Source organism: Ranitomeya variabilis, chromosome 3 (assembly GCF_051348905.1).
Source record: "Ranitomeya variabilis isolate aRanVar5 chromosome 3, aRanVar5.hap1, whole genome shotgun sequence".
Classification (NCBI taxonomy): Eukaryota; Metazoa; Chordata; class Amphibia; order Anura; family Dendrobatidae; genus Ranitomeya; species Ranitomeya variabilis.
The window spans coordinates 776,054,809-776,074,553 of record NC_135234.1 but is presented as its reverse complement, the minus strand read 5'-3'; the positions used below and the strand labels follow the sequence as shown (position 1 = coordinate 776,074,553).

The window sequence follows — 19,745 nt, the reverse complement described above, 5'->3', positions numbered from 1 at the left end:
GGCTCGATGGTCTTTGTTTTTTTCCCGTTTTGATTTTGTGGTCTCGTATCTTCCGGGTTCTAAGAATATTAAGGCTGATGCCCTTTCTAGGAGTTTTTTGCCCGATTCTCCTGAGGTCCTGGAACCGGTCGGCATTCTGAAAGAAGGGGTGGTTCTTTCTGCCATTTCCCCTGATTTATGACGGGTTCTACAGGAATTTCAGGCTGACAGACCTGACCGCTGTCCAGTGGGGAAACTGTTTGTTCCTGACAGATGGACTAGTAAAGTGATTTCTGAGATTCATTGTTCTGTGTTGGCTGGTCATCCTGGTATTTTTGGTACCAGAGACTTGGTTGGTAGGTCCTTTTGGTGGCCTTCTTTATCACGTGATGTGCGTTCTTTTGTGCAGTCCTGTGGGACTTGTGCGCAGGCCAAGCCTTGTTGTTCCTGAGCTAGTGGGTTGCTTTTGCCGTTGCCGGTCCCTGAGAGGCCTTGGACGCATATTTCTATGGATTTTATTTCTGATCTTCTGGTTTCCCAGAAGATGTCGGTTATCTGGGTTGTTTGTGACCGGTTCTCTAAGATGGTTCATTTGGTGTCTTTGCCTAAATTGCCTTCCTCCTCAGATTTGGTTTCGTTGTTTTTCCAGCATGTGGTTCGTTTGCATGGTATTCCGGAGAATATTGTGTCTGACAGAGGTTCCCAGTTTGTTTCTAGGTTTTGGCGAGCCTTTTGTGCTAGGCTGGGCATTGATTTATCTTTTTCCTCTGCATTTCATCCTCAGACAAATGGCCAAACCGAGCGAACTAATCAGACCTTGGAGACTTATTTGAGATGCTTTGTGTCTGCTGATCAGGATGATTGGGTGGCCTTTTTGCCATTGGCCGAGTTTGCCCTTAATAATCGGGCTAGTTCGGCTACTTTGGTTTCGCCTTTTTTTTGTAATTTTGGTTTTCATCCTCGTTTTTCTTCTGGGCAGGTTGAGCCTTCTGACTGTCCTGGTGTGGATTCTGTGGTTGACAGGTTGCAGCAGATTTGGACTCATGTGGTAGACAATTTGGTGTTGTCTCAGGAGAAGGCTCAACGTTTTGCTAACCGTCGTTGGGGTGTTGGTTCCCGGCTTCGTGTTGGGGATCTGGTCTGGTTGTCTTCCCGTCATGTTCCTATGAAGGTTTCTTCTCCTGTTTAAGCCTCGGTTTATTGGTCCTTATAGGATTTCTGAGATTATTAATCCGGTGTCTTTTTGATTGGCGCTTCCGGCCTCTTTCTATCCATAATGTCTTCCATAGATCTTTATTGCGGAAATATGTGGTACCCGTTGTTCCCTCTGTTGATCCTCCGGCCCCTGTGTTGGTTGATGGGGAGTTGGAGTATGTGGTTGAGAAGATTTTGGATTCTCGTTTTTCGAGGCGGAGGCTTCAGTATCTTGTTAAATGGAAGGGTTATGGCCAGGAGGATAATTCTTGGGTTTTTGCCTCCGATGTCCATGCTGCTGATTTGGTTCATGCTTTTCATCTGGCTAGTCCTGATCGGCCTGAGGGCTCTGGTGAGGGTTCGGTGACCCCTCCTCAATGGGGGGTACTGTTGTGAATTCTACTTTTAGGCTCCCTCCGGTGGTTGTAGGTGGTAATGCAGTTGTCTCTGGATTGCAGCCCTGGTCAGGTGTATCCGCTGATTGCAGTTCTGACTGGGGTATTTAGGCGTGCAGGATTCATTAGTCCTTGCCAGTTGTCCATTGTTTTTGGAGGTTTTGTCCTTGCCTGGTTCCTTCTGCCTTGCTGCCAAATCTGCAAAGATAAGTGTCTGGTTTTTGTGGCACACATGCTGTGTGCTTAACAATTTAGTGCTATTCAGTGTTTTTTTGTCCAGCTTAGATTGTATCAGAATTTTCTCAGTCTTGTTGGATTCTCAGGAGTTGCAGATATACATTCCATGTCTTTAGTTAGATTGTGGAACTTTTTGTATTTTCTGCTGTGGATATTTTTAGAGTTTTAATACTGACTGCTTAGTATTCTGTCCTATCTTTCCCTGTTTAGCTAGAGTGGCCTCTTTTGCTGAAATCTGTTTTCTGCCTGTGTGTGTCTTTCCTCTCCTATTCACAGTCAATATTTGTGGGGGGCTGCCTATCCTTTGGAGTTCTGCTCTGAGGCAAGTTAGTATTCCTATTTTCCGTCTATAGGGGTATTTAGTCCTCCGGCTGTGTCGAGGTGTCTAGGGTTTGTTAGGCACACCCCACGGCTACTTCTAGTTGCGGTGTTAGTTCAGGGTTTACGGTCAGTATAGATTCCACTTCTCCTGAGAAAGTCTCATGCGGCTCCAAAGTCACCGGATCATAACAGTTAGGGTTGTGGTTAGGATTAGGGTTAGGGGTGTGGTTATGGTTGGGATTATTGTTAGGTGTGTGTTGGGGTTAGGGTTGGAGTTAGAATTGCGGGTTTCCACTGTTTAGGTACATCAGGGGCTCTTCAAACGCGACATGGTGTCCGATCTCAATTTCAGCCAATTCTGCATTGAAAAAGAAAACCGGTGCTCCTTCCCTTCTGAGCTCTGCCGTGCGCCCAAACAGGGGTTTACCCCCCACAGTCAGGACAGCGTACTCAGGACAAGTTGGATAACTTTTGAGGTCCAATTTCTCCTGTTACCCCTGGGAAAATAAAAATTGGGGGGCTAAAAAATCATTTTTGTGGGAAAAAAAATGATTTTTTATTTTCACGTTTCTGCGTTATAAACTTTAGTGAAACACTTGGGGGTTCAAAGTTCTCACAACACATCTAGATAAGTTCCTTGGGGGGGTGTAGTTTCCAAACTTGGGTCACTTGTGTTTTTTTTACTGTTTAGGCACATCAGGGGCTCTGCAAACGGAACATGACGCCCGCAGACCATTCCATCAAAGTCTGCATTCCAAAATGTCACTACTTCCCTTGCGAGCCCCGATGAGTGCCCAAACTGTAGTTTTCTCCCACATATGGGGTATCAGCGTACTCAGGAAAAATTGGACAACTATTGGGGTCCAATCTCGCCTGTTACCCTTGGGAAAATAAAAAATTGTGGGATAAAAAATAATTTTTGTGGAAAAAAAAATATTTTATTTTTTCACGGCTCTGCGTTATAAACTTTAGTGAAACACTTGGGGATTTAAACTTTTCACAACACATCTAGATAAGTTTCTTGCAGGTCTAGTTTCCAAAATGGGGTCACTTGTGGGGGTTTCTACTGTTTATGTACATCAGGGGCTCTGCAAACGCAATGTGACACCCGAAGACCATTCCATCAAAGTCTGCATTCAAAAACGGAGCTCCTTCCCTTCCAAGCTCTGCCATGCGCCCAAACGGTGGTTCCCCCCCCACATATGGGGTATCAGTGTACTCAGGACAAATTGCTCAACAACTTTTGAGGTCCAGTTTCTCTTGTTACCCTTGGGAAAATAAAAAATTGGGGGCGAAAAGATCATTTTTGTGAAAAAAATATGATTCTTTATCTTTACGGCTCTACATTATAAACGTCTGTGAAGCACTTGGGGGTTCAAAGTGCTCACCAGTCACCACACATCTAGATAAGTTCCTTAGGGGGTCTACTTTCCAATATGGTGTCACTTGTGGGGGTTTTCCACTGTTTAGGCACATCAGGGGCTCTCCAAACGCGACATGGCAACCAATCTCAATTCCAGCCAATTTTGCATTGAAAAGTCAAATGGTGCTCCTTCCGTTCCGAGCTCTGCCATGCGCCCAAACAGTGGTTTATCCCCAAATATGGGGTATCAGCGTACTGAGGACAAATTGCACAACATCTTTTATGGTCCAATTTCTTTTGTTACCCTTGGTAAAGTAAAACATTGGGGGCGAAAAGATCATTTTTGTGAAAAAAGTATAATTCTTTATTTTTACGGCTCTACATTATAAACTTCTGTGAAGCACTTGGGGGTTCAAAGTGATCACCACACATCTAGATAATTTCATTAGGGGGTCTACATTAAAAAATGATGTCACTTGTGGAAGGTTTTCCACTGTTTAGGCACGTCAGGGGCACTCCAAATGCGACATGGCGTCCGATCTCAACTCCATCCAATTTTGCATTGAAAAGTCAAATGGCGCTCCTTCCCTTCCGAGCTCTGCCATGCGCCCAAACAGAGGATTACCCCCACATATGGGGTATCAGCGTACTCAGGAAAAATTGTACAACTACTTTTTGGGGTTCAATTTCTCCTGTTACCCTTGGTAAAATATAAAAAATTGGATCTGAAGTAAAAAAAGTTAAATGTTAATTTTTTTTTAAACATTCCAAAAATTCATGTGAAGCACTTGAAGGGTTAATAAACTTCTTGAATGTGGTTTTGAGCACCTTGAGGGGTGCAGTTTTTAGAATGGTGTCACTTTTGGGTATTTTCTATCATATAGACCCCTCAAAATGACTTCAAATGTAATGTGGTCCATAAAAAAAATGGTGCTGTAAAAATGAGAAATTGCTGGTCAACTTTTAACCCTTATAACTCCCTAATAAAAATAATTTTGGTTCCAAATTTGTGCTGATGTAAAGTAGACATGTGGGAAATGTTACCTTTTAAGTATTTTGTTTGACGTATCTCGGATTTAAGGGCATGAAAATTCAAAGTTGGAAAATTGTGAAATTTTCTAAATTTTTGCCAAATTTCGATTTTTTTCACAAATAAACGCAGGTAATATCAAAGAAATTTTACCACTATCATGAAGTACAATATGTCACGAGAAAACAATGTCAGAATCACCGGGATCCGTTGAAGCGTTCCAGAGTTATAACCTCATAAAGGGACAGTGATCAGAATTGTAAAAATTGGCCCAGTCATTAACGTTCAAACCACCCTTGGGGGTAAAGGGGTTAAAATAAGGGTGCATTCTTTTTGTTGCTGATTTCCTCTGTATAGTGACCCCAGTTACAGTGGAAATTCAGGCTTCTGGCTGTATAGCAGCAGCTCCTGCTGAAGAAGCGCTTCCTCCTCTAGACCAGGCGACATGGTTGGGGTTTGTTCTCTCTCTAGGATGTTGCTGCCTGCTTGTGATTGGTTGGAATCATACAAGGAGTAGAAGTACACACTCCCAGTGAAAACTAACAACACCAATTTGGACTTAAAGGGAACCTGTCAGCAGGATTGTGCTGAGGAACCTACAGACGGTGTCAGATCGGTGCCGTTATACTGATTAAAATGATATATTGGTTGATGAAATCCGTCTTGTGGTTGTTGTTTAATCTGTATGTGTAGTTTTCAGTTAATGAGATTCTCGTGCTCCGGGGTGTCCTGTGGGCGAGGTGGGGCTTTATGTGGTGCTCTGTTAAAGGTATTCATACTGATCCTTCACTGCAAATCCCGATTGCACAACAACCACAAGACAGATATCACCAGGTATCACTGTAATCAATATAACGGTGCCGACCTGACACTGTAGTTACTGAGCACAATCCTGCTGACAGGTTCCCTATAAAAAAGTTAGCTCACAATGTGCCAATGCTTTCATTTCTAATGCCTCGGCAATGAAGAGGCAAAATCCCCCCCACCCCCAAAAAAAGTGTCTTCAAAAAGTCTTGAAAACATTGAAAGGGATGAGGCACTGATTGGATCATCACAGTCCCTTCATTCAGCTCATCACTGGGGTAGTAAGTGTTAGATGGCCACCAGTCAGCTTCCAGTTTTGTAGTACAGTAGAATCAATGTTATTTAAAAAGATATCATCAAATCTTATTTCTCATTAAAGCCAAATGTGTCATATACATTACGCCACCACTGAGTCCCATAGTTAACTTTATTTATTGCATAAATTCTGTAACAAATTGTTCTCGATCTACTCAAGTAAACCTCAGATATTCCTGATACGGGAATTTTCTGTTCCAGTTTAGCTACAAGTGAGGATTTCAGTGAATACCACACATCAGCCATCACTGAGCTCAAGCTAAATATTGCTGAGTTAGTAGTAATGGTTTTCTACATAGTAGTTACGTTACACACTAGGAGGCATGTCGACAAAACAAATTCTACATTAATATTAAACGTCTTTTCCCTTGTGTGACTTCTGATGTTTAATAAGAGCGGATAGACGTTTGAAACATTTTCCACATTCTGAGCACGAAAACGGCTTCTCCACTGTGTGAGTTTTTAAATGTTCCATTAGATGTGATCTCTGATTAAAACACTTCCCACATACAAGACATGGAAATGGCTTCTCCCCTGTGTGAATTCTTTGATGTACAACAAGATCTGACTTCTGGGTAAAACATTTCCCACATTCTGAACACGGATATGGCTTCTCTCCTGTGTGAGTTCTCACATGCTGCATAAAACTTGATCTGTGACTAAAACACTTCCCACATTTTGGACATGAAAATGGCTTCTCCCCTGTGTGAATTCTCACATGCTGCATAAAATTTGATCTGTGACTAAAACACTTCCCACATTTTGGACATAAAAATGGTTTCTCTCCTGTGTGAATTCTTTGATGTACAACAAGATCTGACTTCTGGATAAAACCCTTCCCACATTCTGAACATGGATATGGCTTCTCTCCTGTGTGAATTCTTTGATGTACAACAAGATCTTTCTTCTGAGTGAAACACTTCCCACATTCTAAACACGGATATGGCTTCTCTCCTGTATGAATTCTCTGGTGTGCAACAAGAATTGATTTAATAATAAAACGCTTCCCACATTCAGAACACAAAAATGGCTTTTCATCTTTGTGACTCCTCTTGTGCATGGTAAGATTTGATTTCTTTTTAAAATGTTTCCCACAATCTGAACATGTGAAACCATTATCAAGTTTATGTCCAGTGCTACTTTTGAAAGTCAGTAATTGATTGTCATTGGCTTCATAAAAAGGAGATAAGTGTAGATGTCCATGGAAGCTACTCATCCAATCTTCTCCTTAAAAAAAAATATTTCCATTAGATGTTATTTTATAATTTTTATGTGAAAAATCTACAAAAGCAAGAAATATATCAAAATACAATAAACAGATCAGAGATGGACACAGTACATTTACATTATATGTCCTGCGAGGATACAAGTCATTTTTGGTATTGGTGCTGGAACAACCTCATCTAAGCACACAAGTAAAATACGTAATAAAATACAATAATTATGATAATGCATTTTGTAAGTCTTCTACAAGGTCATTAATAAACATACAAAAGTTAGGGGACACAATGCAGTCCGTGAATAACCACCTTCTGTTTTTTATTATTCAGTTTTAAATCTTAATTCCACATATTTTCCACCAGATCCATCATTCTCCATCCTTTATTGTTGCATATTATCTAATACCTTTCATAAAGCATATCTCCATTACCAACACTGTCCTCATAGCTGTACTCAAGTCCTGTGGCTGATATTACCCCGCTAATATGTAGAGTCCCCAACACTGACCCTGAGTTACCCCACTGGTCACTGTGACCACATCTAAGGGTGTTCAAGTTAATATTCACCCCGTTGTACATTAAGAAAAATACAGACAACAAACCAATGGAAAAAAAAATCAAGATTTCTGAAAGGCTCTTACCATTCACCGTCTCTGATAAGGGTTTGTCAAGTCCAGTTGTTGTGTCACCATGATCTTCCTGCAAAGATCCCACATTAGACATAAGAAAAAAAGACAAAACAGCAGTTTATCTTATATCAGATGAAGAAGAAAAACCAATATGACAAAAGAATGACCCCTTCATGTGGTGATCAGACTAGGTCACCAATCCACCAAATGTTTTACATAACGACATAAATCGTTCTCTAATTTTCCTGCATGAAATGTTCTGCAGTATAGAGCTGTGTTCACGGACAGAATTAGAAGCAGCTGATTGGCATTGTGCAGATATTTCCATCTACTCGGCAGACTCTACATTTATCCTCACTGAATATCAATGGCCAAGTGGATTCCCAAACTGGTGGAAATGAATATCAGCATTTATGAAACCAAAACTATCTGTAGCCGGCACTGACCCCCGATGACATGGCACCTACAGTCTGGAGGTCAGTAGAAAGCTTAATTACGTCAGTCTAGGAACCTCAGCTCCATCTACCTGATGATCCAGGAGGACATTCTGCTTCTCCTCTGGACGATCCTGGGAATATAGAGGACTGGGACTTCTCTCTGGTGGATTTCTTAGACTGGACCCAGCTATAAGAAATATACACAAGACTAAATACATCATCTACATGTGATGATCAGATGATGTGGAGTCTAGGTGACCTCAGACCCGACCTCTCCTCTATAACACTGGTCAACAGCATTTTTGGTGCCAAAGATATTTCATCGAATTTGGGGTATTTTTGGGGTGCTGATTCTGAATATGTCATCAGTTTTGCCAGATTGGCTCAAGTTTTTGAGATTTATGGTATCTTATTTATAGCACTTGTTGGTAAATGCGACGCATCATCTCATTAATTTCTTTGGATTAGTACTTGAACTGAGCAGTTCTCAATATACCGGTAGTTATGTGTTAATTAGTGTTCTAAAAGTTTGTTCATAGCTTGATTTTTGCACTAACTTTATGTTGTTGTCTGTTTTCCAGTGAAAAGCATGAACTCATCAAGAAGAAGTTGTCTTAACGATCCAGACTCATTCTGTTACATTTGTGGTGAATACACACTGCCAAAACATAGAAGAAACATAACAGACTTCGTAAAAAAAGTGTATTTTGCCTATTTTGGGGTTATGCTTGGGGACCAAGACAAGTTTTGGGCACCACACATAGTGTGCAAAGCATGTATCGAATTATTACGAAAATGGAGCAAAGGACAAAGAAAAAGCTTCAAATTTGGTGTTCCAATGGTGTGGAGAGAGCCAAAAAAATCATCATGATGACTGTTCACAATGAGGGACAGGCCTTCTTGCAGATTCCATGCTACTCCCATTTTCGTTTCTTATGCTTATTGAATCCTTGCACTTGCACTGCACAGAAATAACAGTCATCATCATAGGCAAAATACACTTTTTTTACGAAGTCTGTTATGTTTCTTCTATGTTTTGGCAGTGTGTATTCACCACAAATGTAACAGAATGAGTCTGGATCGTTAAGACAACTTCTTCTTGATGAGTTCATGCTTTTCACTGGAAAACAGACAACAACATAAAGTTAGTGCAAAAATCAAGCTATGAACAAACTTTTAGAACACTAATTAACACAAAACTATATTGAGAACTGCTCAGTTCAAGTACTAATCCAAAGAAATTAATGAGATGATGCGTCGCATTTACCAACAAGTGCTATAAATAAGATACCAAAAATATCAAAAACTTGAGCCAATCTGGCAAAACTGATAGCATATTCAGAATCAGCACCCCAAAAATACCCCAAATTCATTAAAATATTTTGGACACCAGAAAAAAATTTTTTTTTTGTTGACCTGTGTAATCAGTACGGTCTCCTCTTACCCAGAGATGTGAGGAGCTGGTGATTCTCCATGACGTCCTTGTATAGATCCTTGTGTCCTTCTATATACTCCCACTCATCCATGGAGAAATAGACGGCAACGTCCTGACACCTTATAGGAACCTGACACACAATGACCCGTCATTAGCAGACTCCTCCCACAGCGTTATTATATAATGTCCCAGCATTCCCGGCAGCGCTCACCTCTCCGCTCAGCAACTCAGTGATCCTGTGGGTCAGTTCTAGGATCTTCTGCTCATGTATCAGTGAATGAGGTGGAGGCTCGGTGATGCCACTCGGGGTCCTGCTCCGTCCTCCTGATACGCGGGAGGTCACACACTCTCCAGACGTCTTCACCACTGTGTGACCCTGTGTATGAGGAGACTCTGATCATTACATCTATTCTAAGGATCCTTCACCTTTCCCGTCATTTCCCTGCTTTATTCCTAGAGATCAGAGTGATGTGAAGCTCTCACCTCTCCAGTGATCCAATAGATTATCTCCAGGGTGAGGTCTAATATCCGGGCAGCCATGTGGCTTCTGTCCTGCTCCATCTTCAGGGGATCGTTGAAGGAAAGGCCCATCTTGTATAAAGAAAACTTTAGCTGCTCTTCACCCTAAAGGGAACGTGAAAAAAAGAGGATTGAGAATTAATGGAAGAATATCTTTTGAGGTCCTTAGACCTGTCCTCTCCATTTCACACAGTTGACTATTCCCTCCTGTCACAGACTTTCATCTATTCATACCACCGAGTTGGTCGCCTCCTGGATCTCCTCATTCTTTATCAACTGAACATTTTGTGTCTCCAGTTTAGAAACAACCTCTTGTCTTGCCCTCTCTTTGTCTCCTTTAATGCTTTTACCTGGGACCTCAACTCTTCTTTTACCAGGGACAACTCTGTCTTTAACCTCTTCACGAACTGTGATGTATATTTATGTCAAAGGTCGTGTCTGAATCATTTTCTGCACATGACAGCTGATTTAATCAGCCATCTTGTACCTTTAACAGCCACTGGTGGAGCGGGGCTCTGTCCACTGCTGTTAACCAATTAAATCCAACTGTCAATCACTGACAATGGGAATTTACACACGCCAGCTGGAAGCAGATTCTAATTTCTGCTATACATAGTGCTGAGGCTTCGCTGTGTATAGCACAAGTTATCATATGATCACAGCCTCAAGTTCCCTAAGAGAACTCTTTAAGACAGTAAAAGGTATGAAAAAAAGTTTTTAAAGATATGAAAAAAATAAAAAAATAAACTACAAATGTTCAACTCACCCCGTTTATCCATAACCATGAAAACCATGGTCTTCTGGGCCAAAAGGAGCCATCATAATAATTCTTGACCTGGCTTCCCTGATCTTCCTTAAAACTAATGGGTTTAGGGTGAGTGGTGGAAAGGCGTACTCCCGGTCGTAATCCCACGAGATCAGGAAGGTATCTCGTATCTACCACTTGGAGATTCTCTCTGGGATTCAGAGAACAGAGTCTGCTCATTTTTCTGTTCAGACTGTTGGCAAATAGATCTATGTCCGGGAGGCCCCACGTCTGTACTATCTGGCTGAAGACGGACTGATTTAGCTCCCACTACCCTTGTCTTAGTCGAGTGAAGCTTAGGAAGTCCACTTTGATGTTTTCTTTTTAATTTATATGACGAGCAGTCAAAGAAAAGAGATGACCCTTCGCTAGTTGAAATAAGAGATCTAATAATAGCCATTCCTCATATTGGGGCTTAAAGAGCAACATTATCTGTATGTTTTCCCTTGAACCCTTATTTCTTATGTGAGGACAGATCATACATCTAGTTTGGCACATATATTTTTTAACCGTTTGAGCGCCGTTTGGAATCTCTTTTAGAAATGAGAGATCTACCACCTCCATCAAGGGTCTGGACTGGGTTCCGACTGCTGATTTATATATGTCACTGACACCTCATTGTCCAAAAGGATTCCGACATGGTGACCCTGTAGGGATACAAGGAGTTTCAGAGTTTCCTTTCTGCAAGTTCTACTGCTAGCAATTATTTTAGGCTTGATGAAACTTCTCTCTCATTCCCCATCCAGATCTCCTGGACTATTATCTCCTCTAGATGAGCTCCCCATCCCCTGGGGCTTGTATCTGTGGTGACTACACATGTTTCTCTGTTCACCCAGGGAACCCCCCTGGACAGTTTCTTTACATTTACCCTCGAATTTAGGGACTGCATTGTTCTTAGGGATATTGTTAGATTCTCCTTCCCGATGCCCTTTTAGACTAGATCTCGTCTTCTAGGACATCCCACTGCAAGACCCTGGAATGGAACTGGGCCCACAGGACTGTCGGAATGCAGAAGGTTAAAAAAACCAGGAGGGACATTGCTCTCCTGAGGGACATGGTGTGAACCTCCAAAGCTTGCGATACCCAACTCTTGAATTTTTTCTTCTTTGTCCACTGGGAGATGACATTCCAGAACCTCCGAGTCCAATAAGAGCCCTAAATATTCCTGTACATTTCAGGCTGTAACCTTGACTTTTTTAAATTTAATAGCAAGCCTACGTTCTGTAAGGTAGACATCAACTCTTCTAGAAAACTTGTACAATGGTGGACTGAATTGCCCATCAAAAGAAAGTTGTCTAGATAAGGGACAATCAACACAATCTTCTCCAGGAAACAAGCCATTACTTCTGCAATTTACTTTGTAAAGACTCCAAGAGCTATTGTTAAGCCAAATGGAAAGGCCCGGGACAGAAAATGTCTGACTACCCCTACTACGTCTATCACCACACTGGGGAACTTCTGGTATTCGATGTGTACGGGCATGTGATAGTAAGCATCTTTCAGATCTAAGATTGCCATGAAACAATCTGGGAAGAGCACCTTTATTTTTGACCTTATAGATTCCATCTTGAATGATTGAATCCACAGGGATTTGTTTAAGCCTCTCAAATTTATTATAGTCCTGAAAGATCCAACTGGCTATTTTACTAAAAAGAGAGGGCCATAGAACTCCTCCCCCTTTCTGACATAGGAACTTCCAGTTGGATAGCCTTTTGTACCAGGTCTAGGAGTTCAGATTCTAGGGCCAGCTGTTTTCTTGGCACATGCGCAGATTGAGCAGCGTAGAAGCTGGGAGTCACTGCCAGCATGATCCCACTGCATGTGCCTGCACACAAGTGAAAGTCCCCATGGACCCACTGTTGCCCTTCCAGGGACCCTGCACCAACCGAGCCGAGGAAGGGATCACTGACTGAGCTGACCAACCAGGCCTGGGAAAAAAGTCCAAGAACCAAATCTTCAGTCTTCAATCTTCAGGTATGCTGACCGTGCTAATTGTTTCCTCTGTCAAGGACAGGAAACCAACTGATTCGAGGGAGAGTTACCGCCATATTTATCTTGTAGGTTTCCTGTCCTTAAAAGGAAGATCCCCTCATGGTGCTGTCATGGTGAACGAGAAAGCACATATGGATTAGCTGTATAGGGAGAAGTACTGTATAGGGAATTTATAATATAGCAAATAGTCAGTCTGCCCAGTGCATCACATAAGTGTATCATAAAAGTGTGGAGCTCAGAATTAATCCAGAATGATGTATACAGACTGTACCCTGCCATCTGCCACCATCGCACTCTAATCAGCATGTCCATTTATCTATTCTCCTTACAGACTTTCCTTACCTCTGCTCATTGCATCCACTCGGTACGTAACCCAACTTTCCACACAGACTTTCCTTACCTCTGCTCATTGCATCCACTCGGTACGGTTTTTCAACTAACCCCTGCTTTACCCCCAATGTTATTTATGACCTTGATTACACTGCCTTGATCATACGCATCTGGCTCACTCTTAATTATGTGATCAAGATGAGCACAGATCACTTCTCTCTGCTTCACACCTGAATGCACTTCTGGAGCTCAGAATTAACCCCTTAATGACTGCCAATACGCCTTTTAACTGACCTGAGACATAAGAGAATAGCCTCCCCATACAGATGACAATCCAGCAGCTGTCTGCTGTACACTATAGGTGACAACTTGCTGCATCAGCCATGATCAGTGTTCGCACCGTCCAAATCTGTTTAACCCCCTTAGATGCTGAGTGTCAATAGTGACTACATCATTATAAATGGTTAACAGTGTGGGGGCTTCCTCTTTATCCCAATCTGTGCCCTCAGATCATAATTGTGTGGTCCTGTTATTTGCCATGGCAATTCACGATCAAATAACGGCCTTAGAGTCTGATGGCTGTTGTAACCTGTTCAGATGTTAGTGGAATTTAGGTGGTAAAAATACAAATTTTCATTTCTGTCATGCCACTTTGCATTAATTTCTGAAAATCACCTGAAGGGTTAATAAACTACCTGACTGGAGTTTTCAATATGTCAGGGGGTGCTGTTTTTAAAATGTTATAACTTTTGGGGGGTTTCCAATATATAGGACCCCTAAAGTCAATTCAACAAAGTCATTCAAAAATACATTTAGTAAATTTCCTTGAAAAAATGAATGCTACATTTTCGAACCTCCCCAAATGCTAACAAAAGATCTTTTTTATTACTAACAAACTTTCCTTCCTCGCCATCACCGAAACCTGGCTCACCCCCTCTGACACAGCCTCTCCTGCTGCACTTTTGTATGGAGGATTCCACCTTTCCCACATCCCCAGCAGCAAGCATGGTGGAGGAGTTGGTTTTCTCCTATCAGAAAACTGCTCCTTCACGCCAATCCCACTGCCACCCTCTGTTACCCTCCCTTTCTTTGAGGTGCACTCTGTGTGCATCTACTCCCCCTCCAACTGGCTGTCAATCACCACCTCCCAGGGCCAACCTCCACCTTCTTCGACCACTTCACCACCTGGCTACTTAATTTCCTTTCCACTGACATCCCCTGTGACAGGGTCACTGTCACAGTGTACAAGGGGAGATATGTGTCACTCTGTATGTTGGCGTCAGAGGTATGAAACCAGGATATTTTTTCTATAGCACACTAAGTGTTGGGAGAGTTAAAGTAAGCGGCATACATGGACTGGTTTCATGTGAACACTCATAGAGTGGGAGGGAGAGTGCTCACCATATCATTTCCTGCAGCCGACACCGGCATGTGTACTAGTAGGACCTGTGGTGATGTCACAATCATGTAATCATCACATGGTCCTGGTTAAATACCTGGACATGAGAAGCAGTCTGTGTGGTATCTTTGGAGAGGAAGTACTCCCACATAGCTACAAGGAGGAGCGGAGGACATTGCCAGGTGCCTGCAGGTTGAGACCTGCAGAGAAAAGGACTCTGTTAAACTTTGTTTTGTTTTTCCTTTAAGCCAGAAAGGCTGTTTATGTTTTGTGAACCCTGCCTTGGTGTATGCTGACTTCAAAAAACCAGCAGGTGCTTCACCACCAAAGTGTTCCTGTGTCTACCTGAGGAAGCAGCTAAGCGGGTCAACCCCTCATACCCCACTATCATCTTGGACAACTTCAACATCCCCATTGACACTTCCCTCTTAGCTGCCACTAAACTTCTATATCTCATTTCCTCCTTCGGCCTCAATCAATGGTCTCCTGCAGCCACTCACAAAGATGGCCACACATTGGACCTCATCTTCACCCACCTCTACTCTCTATCTAACCTCTCCCTCTTTCTGACCACAACCTACTTATATTCTCTTCCCTCTCCACTCCATGTCCACAATCCCCACTCCACAAACTTGCACACCCTCGCAGAAATCTTAAACACATCGATCTACACTCACTGTCTGAATCCCTTCTCCCTCTTACAGATATAAGTTCCTTACACAATGCGGATGCAGCTGTCGCTTTATATAACACCACAATAGCTGTAGCACTGGAGTCAGTTGCCCCTCTCACACATACCAAAGCTCGCAAAATCAACAGACAGTCCTGGCACACCAGCCTGACCAAAGAACTGAGACGGGCTACCAGGGTTGCTGAGCGGAGATGGAAAAGATCCCACTCCAACGAGCACTTCATGGCATTCAGACAGTCCCTCACTACTTTCAAGGCCACACTCGCTGCAGCAAAACAAATGTTACAAGAACACCGCTAGGTCAGATAGGGGCGGGTCAGGTCTCATTAATTCTTTTGAACTCTGGGGGAACCGTTACTCAGGGCAACCATGTACTGCAGCTTCCTCAGGCACAAGAAGGATCCACTTGCTCACACAGATACAATTGATAGAGTCCTCATGAACATGAACAGTGTAGTTTAATGTCACAGCACATTCAGTACAATTCAAGTCTCTTAAGCACAGGCTTTATAAACAGGACAGCTGCTTCTTAGAGGCACATTGACTAACAGTCTCTTTTGATAGCACAGTTCAGCACAGATCAAGACTGTTTACAAAGGCACAGTAGTACACAGCATTCCTTCTAGCACAGAGTAATGGAGGAGGGGGGAGGGTTTGCTGAGGGAGATTATCCTTGTAACACAACTTCTTCCAGTCCTTATTTTCCTGCTCCTGATAAACTTTCTCAACTAGAAGTACAGAGAGTTAACCCAACTCCACTCTGTAATGGAATCCTGTGGCTCTATGGTTCACTTGCGTGAACTTTTGTGAGACAGATCACAGAAACACACCACCCATCGCTTCTGCAGCCAGAACAGTAAACAAGTTTCCCATAATCCCCCTGGAGCTCTGCTAACCACTCCCTGTCTCCTGTGACTGTGTTAACCCCTCTAGTTGCTGGATGCTTATGAAGTACAGCATTTAGCACTACCTCTGCATGTTACACAAACCTACTTTTCATCTCTCATATCCTCCATGTCTCACAACCCTAAACAGTTATTCCACACTTTCAATTCTCTCCTCCGTCCCCCAGCACCCCCTCCCTCTCCACTCAACTCAGCTTAAGACTTTGATTCATTTTTCAAGAGGAAGATTGATAACATCAGAGACAGTTTTGATCGACAACCCCCCAGAGCCCTTCCTCCTAACTGCTCAGGCCTCCTACTCCAAAACCAACTTCTCCACCATTACAGAAAATCGACTCTCCACTCTTCTCTCAAGATCACATCTCACCACCTCTTCACTTTACCATATCCCATCCCACTTCATCCCAAACCTCACTAGTCTTCATCCCAACCCTAACCCAACTCTTCAACATATCACTAACAACTGGTGTTTTACCCTCAAGCTTTAAATATGCCTCAATCACACCAGTCCTCAGAAAGCCCTCTCTTCCCCCATCCTCTGTATCTAGCTATCGCCCTATATCACTTCTCTCCTATGCTTCAAAACTACTGGAACAACACGTCCATCTTGAACTATCCTCCCACTTCTCTTTCTGCTCCCTCTTCGACCGCTTACAATCTGGCTTCCGGCAGCATCACTCGACTGAAACTGCCCTAACTAAAGTCACCAATTACCTATTAACTGCCAAAGCCAAGCGACACTACTCTGTCCTCCTCTCATCTCTTGGCTTCACTGACTTGGCCCTATCCTGGATCTCATCATAACTAACAGACCGGACATTCAGCGTCTCCCACTCACACACCACCTCCTCACCTCGCCCCCTATCTGTCAACATCCCACAAGGTTCAGTCCTAGGGCCCCTGCTCTTCTCCATTTACAGCTTCGGCCTCGGACAGCTCATAGAATCTCACGGCTTTCAGTATCACCTCTATGCTGATGACACACAGATCTACATCTCTGGACCAGATATCACCACCCTACGAACAAGAATCCCACAATGTCTGTCCGCTATATCATCCTTCTTCTCTGCTAGATTTCTAAAACTTAATATGGACAAAACAGAATGACGATGAGTCTTTCCCCCATCTTATTCGACTCCCCCAACGAACCTATCCATTACAGTAAATGGCTGCCTACTCTCCCCAGTCTCACAAGCACGCTGCCTCGGGGTTATCCTTGACGCTGATCTCTCCTTCAAACCGCATATCCAAGCCCTTTCCACTTCCTGCCGACTTCAAGTCTAAAATCTTTCCTGGATCCGTACATTCCTAAACCAAGAATCTGCAAAAACCCTAGTCCATGCCCTCATCATCTCCCGCCTCGACTACTGCAACCTCCTGCTCTGTGGCCTCCCCTCTAACACTCTCGCACCTCTCCAATCTATTCTAAACTCTGCTGCCTGACTAATCCACCTGCCCCCCGCTATTCCCCGGCCTCTCCCCTCTGTCAATCCCTTCACTGGCTCCCCATTACCCAGAGACTCCAGTACAAAACCCTAACCATGGCGTACAAAGCCATCCACAACCTGTCTCCTCCCTACATCTGTGACCTCGTCTCCCGGTACTTACCTACACGCAACCTCCGATCCACACAAGATCTCCTTCTCTACTCCCCTCTTATCTCCTCTTCCCACAATCGTATACAAGATTTCTCTCGCGTATCACCCCTACTCTGGAACCCTCTACCACAACACATCAGACTCTCGCCTACCATCGAAACCTTCAAAAAGAACCTGAAGACCGACCTCTTCCGACAAGCCTACAACCTGCAGTAACCACCGACCAAACCGCTGCACAACCAGCACTACCCTCACCTACTGCATTCTCACCCATCCCTTGTAGATTGTGAGCCCTCGCGGGCAGGATCCTCTCTCCTCCTGTACCAGTTATGACTTGTATTGTTTAAGATTATTGTACTTGTTTTTATTATGTATACCCCTCCTCACATGTAAAGCGCCATGGAATAAATGGCGCTATAATAAATAATAATAATAGCAAATGACAAAAGTGATTAGGGTGTAAAAACAGATCTTCATAAAAAAAAAACATTTTAGGTTTCAGACCACCCCTTTAAGAAAATAAAAAATGGCAGAAATGCATTTTTTCCAATATTTCCCCTCCGTTGGAATAGTTATGGAACAGATCTCCTGATCATTAGCCGGTAAGTGCGAGGGGTCATTGAAAACAACTCATAAAGATAAGAACTCGTGATGGGGTCAAAGAAAAAGTCATGGGGAGGAAAAAAGCAAAAAGTGTCCAGGAGGAGTCAAAATAACATAAAAATAATAATAATAATAATAATAATAAACCCTTAATTTCCTGCGGCCCGTAGTCCTATAACAGTTATATACCGCACATTACACAGGGGCTTCAGTGCCGCAGACCCCGGGGATACATCACTTCTTACTGGACTGTGAGCGCACAGGAGGGTGAGGAGACACAAATCTCCCCGAGCTGCGGTCACTGCGTCTTCTCCGATGTCCGGGCCCCGGGGAGGTTTTCTGCTTCTCTGCTCTCCAGCATGTGAGGCAGGAAGTGTAGCATGAGGGGGCGGGGTTTAGGCTGCAGACTTCCTGTCCCTGCAGTGAACGCGGCCATCTTGTTGGTGGGAGTCTCTAGTTCCCAGTACTCGCAGTATTTAGGGTATGTGCACACGTTGCGGATTTCCTGCGGTGCAGAAACGCTGCAGATCCACAAGTGATTTACAGTACAATGTAAATCAATGGTAAAAAAAAAAATGCTGCGCTAATGGTGCGGAAAATTCCATGCGGAAACGCTGAGGATTAAAAGAAGTAGCATGTCACTTCTTTTTGGCGGATCTGCAGCGTTTTTGTACCCATTCCATTATAGAAATCCACAGGGGTAAAAAACGCAAGAAATCCGCAAAAAATCCGCAGCAAAAACGCACAAAATCTGCACAAATAACGCGACAAATCCGCACCTGCGTTTTCTGCCAAGAGATGCAGAATCCGCACCAGAAATTCCTAAGCCTAATCCGCAACGTGTGCACATAGCCTCACACATGGTGGCAGCAGGCGGCTGCTCCTCCTGAGCTCAGGGCAGAGTAGATGGGGTATTAGTGGTAGATGGGGTATTAGTGGCAGAAGCCATCGTACTGACAATATACCGCTATCCCAGCACTATATATACACACGTCTATTTGGTTACACAGCACATGGCGGCACCCAGCTTTCAGGAGACCATGAGAGGTAATACTAGAGCACGACATGAGGTGTTACGCAGCTTCCCCCAGACTCTGATCTGGTGCCGGTGTCCGCACCACAGGATGCAGTAACAATCTGCTCTGATTATTAGATTTTTATTTTTCCCCTTATCTGATGCGTTTTTGGTGCAGAAGTGAAGACGCATTATTAACCCCTTAACGACCGCTGATACACCTTTTAACGGCGGCAGTTAAGGGTACTTGAACCACAGCGCCGTTAATTAACGGCGCTGTGGAAAAAGTGTATAGACTCCAGAGAACATGATTCAGGTCGGTTTTTACCGTCCCCTGGGTTGCGATCGCCGGAAATTAACCGTTTACCGGCGACCACAAAAAAAAGGGGTGTGTCATTCTCTGTCCTCTGATGTGATCTGATGTGTCGGATTAGGGTTAGGGTTGGGATTAGGATTTAGATTAGGGTTAAGGTTGGTATTAGGGTTAGAGTTGGCATTAACGTTAGGGTTACGTTTGGGATTAGGGTTA

General features: G+C 43.3%; 2 protein-coding genes across 2 annotated transcripts in view; both read right to left on the bottom strand.

Moving 5' to 3' along the window:
• Nucleotides 1–19,745, bottom strand: part of LOC143817466 (uncharacterized) — a 59,783-nt gene that overhangs the window by 22,919 nt on the left and 17,119 nt on the right. Inside the window, exon 8 of the mRNA XM_077298898.1 lies at nt 6,016–6,713. Coding sequence (XP_077155013.1) covers nt 6,016–6,713 — 698 coding nt within the window. The remainder of the gene's footprint in view (nt 1–6,015; nt 6,714–19,745) is intronic.
• LOC143817461 (gastrula zinc finger protein XlCGF53.1-like) lies at nt 6,728–18,556 on the bottom strand. The gene is made up of 8 exons (XM_077298893.1): nt 18,447–18,556; nt 9,843–9,983; nt 9,571–9,735; nt 9,369–9,489; nt 8,924–9,044; nt 8,015–8,111; nt 7,500–7,561; nt 6,728–6,865 (listed from the first exon to the last, which is right to left on the bottom strand). Exons 2-7 carry the CDS (start codon nt 9,948–9,950, stop codon nt 7,544–7,546), a joined length of 630 nt encoding a protein of 209 aa, XP_077155008.1. The 5' UTR covers nt 9,951–9,983; nt 18,447–18,556; the 3' UTR covers nt 6,728–6,865; nt 7,500–7,543.

What these genes read in the sequence shown, in the direction of transcription:
- LOC143817461 (XM_077298893.1), bottom strand. Translation starts at nt 9,950, where the DNA reads ATGGGCCTTTCCTTCAACGATCCCCTGAAGATGGAGCAGGACAGAAGC. An exon ending in CTGAGTTGCTGAGCGGAGAG is followed by an intron (nt 9,490 to 9,570) that starts GTGAGCGCTGCC and finishes ATTGTGTGTCAG; the next exon opens with GTTCCTATAAGGTGTCAGGA. An exon ending in ACAGACTTCGTAAAAAAAGT is followed by an intron (nt 8,112 to 8,923) that starts GTATTTTGCCTA and finishes TATTTCTTATAG; the next exon opens with CTGGGTCCAGTCTAAGAAAT.